Source organism: Antrostomus carolinensis, unplaced genomic scaffold (assembly GCF_000700745.2).
Source record: "Antrostomus carolinensis isolate BGI_N321 unplaced genomic scaffold, ASM70074v2 scaffold18334, whole genome shotgun sequence".
Classification (NCBI taxonomy): Eukaryota; Metazoa; Chordata; class Aves; order Caprimulgiformes; family Caprimulgidae; genus Antrostomus; species Antrostomus carolinensis.
Window position 1 is genome coordinate 39,174 of NW_010311628.1, and position 2,625 is coordinate 41,798.

At 36.0% G+C, this 2,625-nt stretch overlaps 1 protein-coding gene across 1 annotated transcript in view; it reads right to left on the minus strand.

Annotated features, from left to right (window-relative positions):
• Positions 1-1,948, minus strand: part of RBM46 (RNA binding motif protein 46) — a 14,718-nt gene extending 12,770 nt beyond the window's left edge. Inside the window, exon 1 of the mRNA XM_010166795.2 lies at positions 1,792-1,948. Within this exon, the coding sequence (XP_010165097.1) occupies positions 1,792-1,942 (151 nt within the window). The 5' untranslated portion in view covers positions 1,943-1,948. The remainder of the gene's footprint in view (positions 1-1,791) is intronic.
• Positions 1,949-2,625: the final 677 nt, after the last annotated feature.

Here is a 2,625-nt window from a genome sequence, read left to right on the forward strand (position 1 = left end):
GATAATCCCACCTTTTAGAATTTGCAAAATCAAACCCAAGTATCCTTCTCTGAAAATGTGTCTTAGCCACAAAAAGTCATTAGGCTTAAGACAATAATAACTGAGCAGAAAGTAAATAGGTAAAACACACAGAAGTTCCAACTAAATCATCTAGAAGCCGTTTATCTTCTTAACCTGTTCCTGAGAAGAACAAAATGACATTTTGGTAGGGAAAAACCCCTAATGTAAATTTTAATTCTTGAACAGGGGAATAACGTCAAAAAAAGATCATTAAGGAAAAAAAATACATATACATCTACTGAACTATTCCTCCTCCTCTGTTCAAGTGTCTTCACTCAAAACAATAAAAAATTCAATCATTTGGGTTTAATCCATTTATTTCACAAACTTTCAGCCTTTGTTGCATGAGATAAAACCAACAGTTTCTGGCATTCATGTAAGCACGGATTAAAGCTGAATGATCTTGCAACACCTTCAGACAAAATCACTCTTTATCAGTCCTAGTTAAAACTCAGAGTCATTTAAATGCATTTTGGAAAGCAAATCTAGTGCTGAACAAAGGCTTTTCCTTGCACCACCTGTGAGCGTTACTTGTTTTCCATAAACTAAATCTGCAGCAACAGTTTCAGCAAATGTATTTTATCAGGGGACAGGGCCATTTCAAGAGATCTGTTATTGCTAAGTTACTAAACCACAGTATCAGCCATGTTTTTGAAATAGCATTTAATACACAAGATAAAATTAAGTCTTCCAACGCAGTAACATCCTGAAAACTGTTCACTAAATCCAACAGCCACTGTTCCCAAAGTTCAATGTACGTATTCCATATATTGCAAGACTTAATTCTACTGGGTTTTTTTGTTGCTGACTTTAGTGGAAATATAACTGGGCACACAGAAAAACATTTTAGTGACAGTCTTGTTTTCACTGCAGTGATAACTTTCCAGTTCAAGTCCATAAGTCGCCCGTAACAACTGCAGTGTAACAATAAATCCCAAACCACCACAAATTAACCAAGAAGATGACTGTAGTTTTTACAGCATCAGCACAATCTGTTATTCTCTGGGATTCTTATCAACTGTTATTTTCTGTTTGCACATGGATACATACTCTACAATTTCTGTTTTCCAGTGTATTACATGAAAGAACAGTAACACATGAATAATAAGCTCTTACTGTTGTATTTCACCATTAAAAACATATCCAATGAATGACAAAAGCTCCAGAAGCTCAGCATTTGGTAATTTTTCTTCTCTGAATTAAAGCTGGGTGGAGGGTAGATAATGTTAGATATGGAGAACAGATTAGTCAACTCTGAAAAATGAGTTAGATTATCTTCGCTGATGCTATCTCAGAGAACAGAGGTTCTCTGTAAAAGAAATGCTTTGGCCAACACAAGTGGTCAGACAAGAAAGAGAGTAGGTTACGCCTGCTACTACCAGCTTGTTTTCCCTTCTGTGCCACTAAGTGTTTTCAAGCTGTTCTCAGTCATGTGGAACGCGCTCAGTATTTTCATTCTGCTCCTGTCAACTTTATCTGCTTTTAAAGCTGTGACTTCTTAGATCCACCAAAAGTAAATGTTCAACATAGTCTAGCATGAGAGATCTTAAACTGCTGGAAACTGTAAAGCATATCAGGACCCTGTATATGTTGTTTTTCTTACACAGCATCTAGTACTGGTCACAGTCAAGATACAGGACATGGGGGCTACAGAAATTTCCAGTCTGATTCAGTACAGCTCTCCTTACTGAAAATAAACTCCAATTTTGTAATCTCAAAAGAAATGCTTACCTGGTGGAGGACCACCAAATTTTCTTTGCCCATTTTCTTGAACCATGCTATATCCAGTCTTCTCCATCAGGGCCAGTAAACCAGTCTCGTTCCGAGAGACACTTCGGATTTTGCCACGTCCATTTGCTGACGCTTTATTTTCCTCATGCATATCTGCAACAGCTTCAACAGAACATCGCAGATACTTCAATTCAGATAATTCTAACGTGTTAGATGTACACAGAAGCTACCAAAGCACAGAAAACAACTTACACTATACTTGTCTATTTCAGTCCTACATCCAACTAATATTCTGTAGATATTTGCTTTCAAACATTGTTCTGTAGCTGTGCTACATTCAAACTTTCACAAGTGGTATCATAATTGTTTTCTAAGTATTATGCCCTTCAAGTACAATAATGAATTCTTTCATAAACAGTGTTACTACAGCTGTGTAGAGACCTGTATGCTAATTAGTGACAAGTTCCACTTTCTTATTACTACATTCTATAGAAACACTAATCATTTTTAAACTGTATTTTAGTACAAAAATACTTAAGAAACACATTGAATCCACGCTAAATCCATTGAGTCTATATACAGAATTCAAAGAATTAATGAACAAAAGTAATTTAGTTAAAACCAATATATAATAAAACTAGGCAGAACTGTCTGGCAAAACTAAGAGGCCGAAATAATCCCACCTCTATGGCTCTTATTTTCATTACTTTATCCATTTTCACACTTTCCAAAACTATAAAAGTTTAACAATATGGTTGCTGTTGCTCTATCCACTACTCCCCTCGCATGTCAAGTTGTCATACCACAGCTTTAGGTTTCTGTCATCCAGATGAC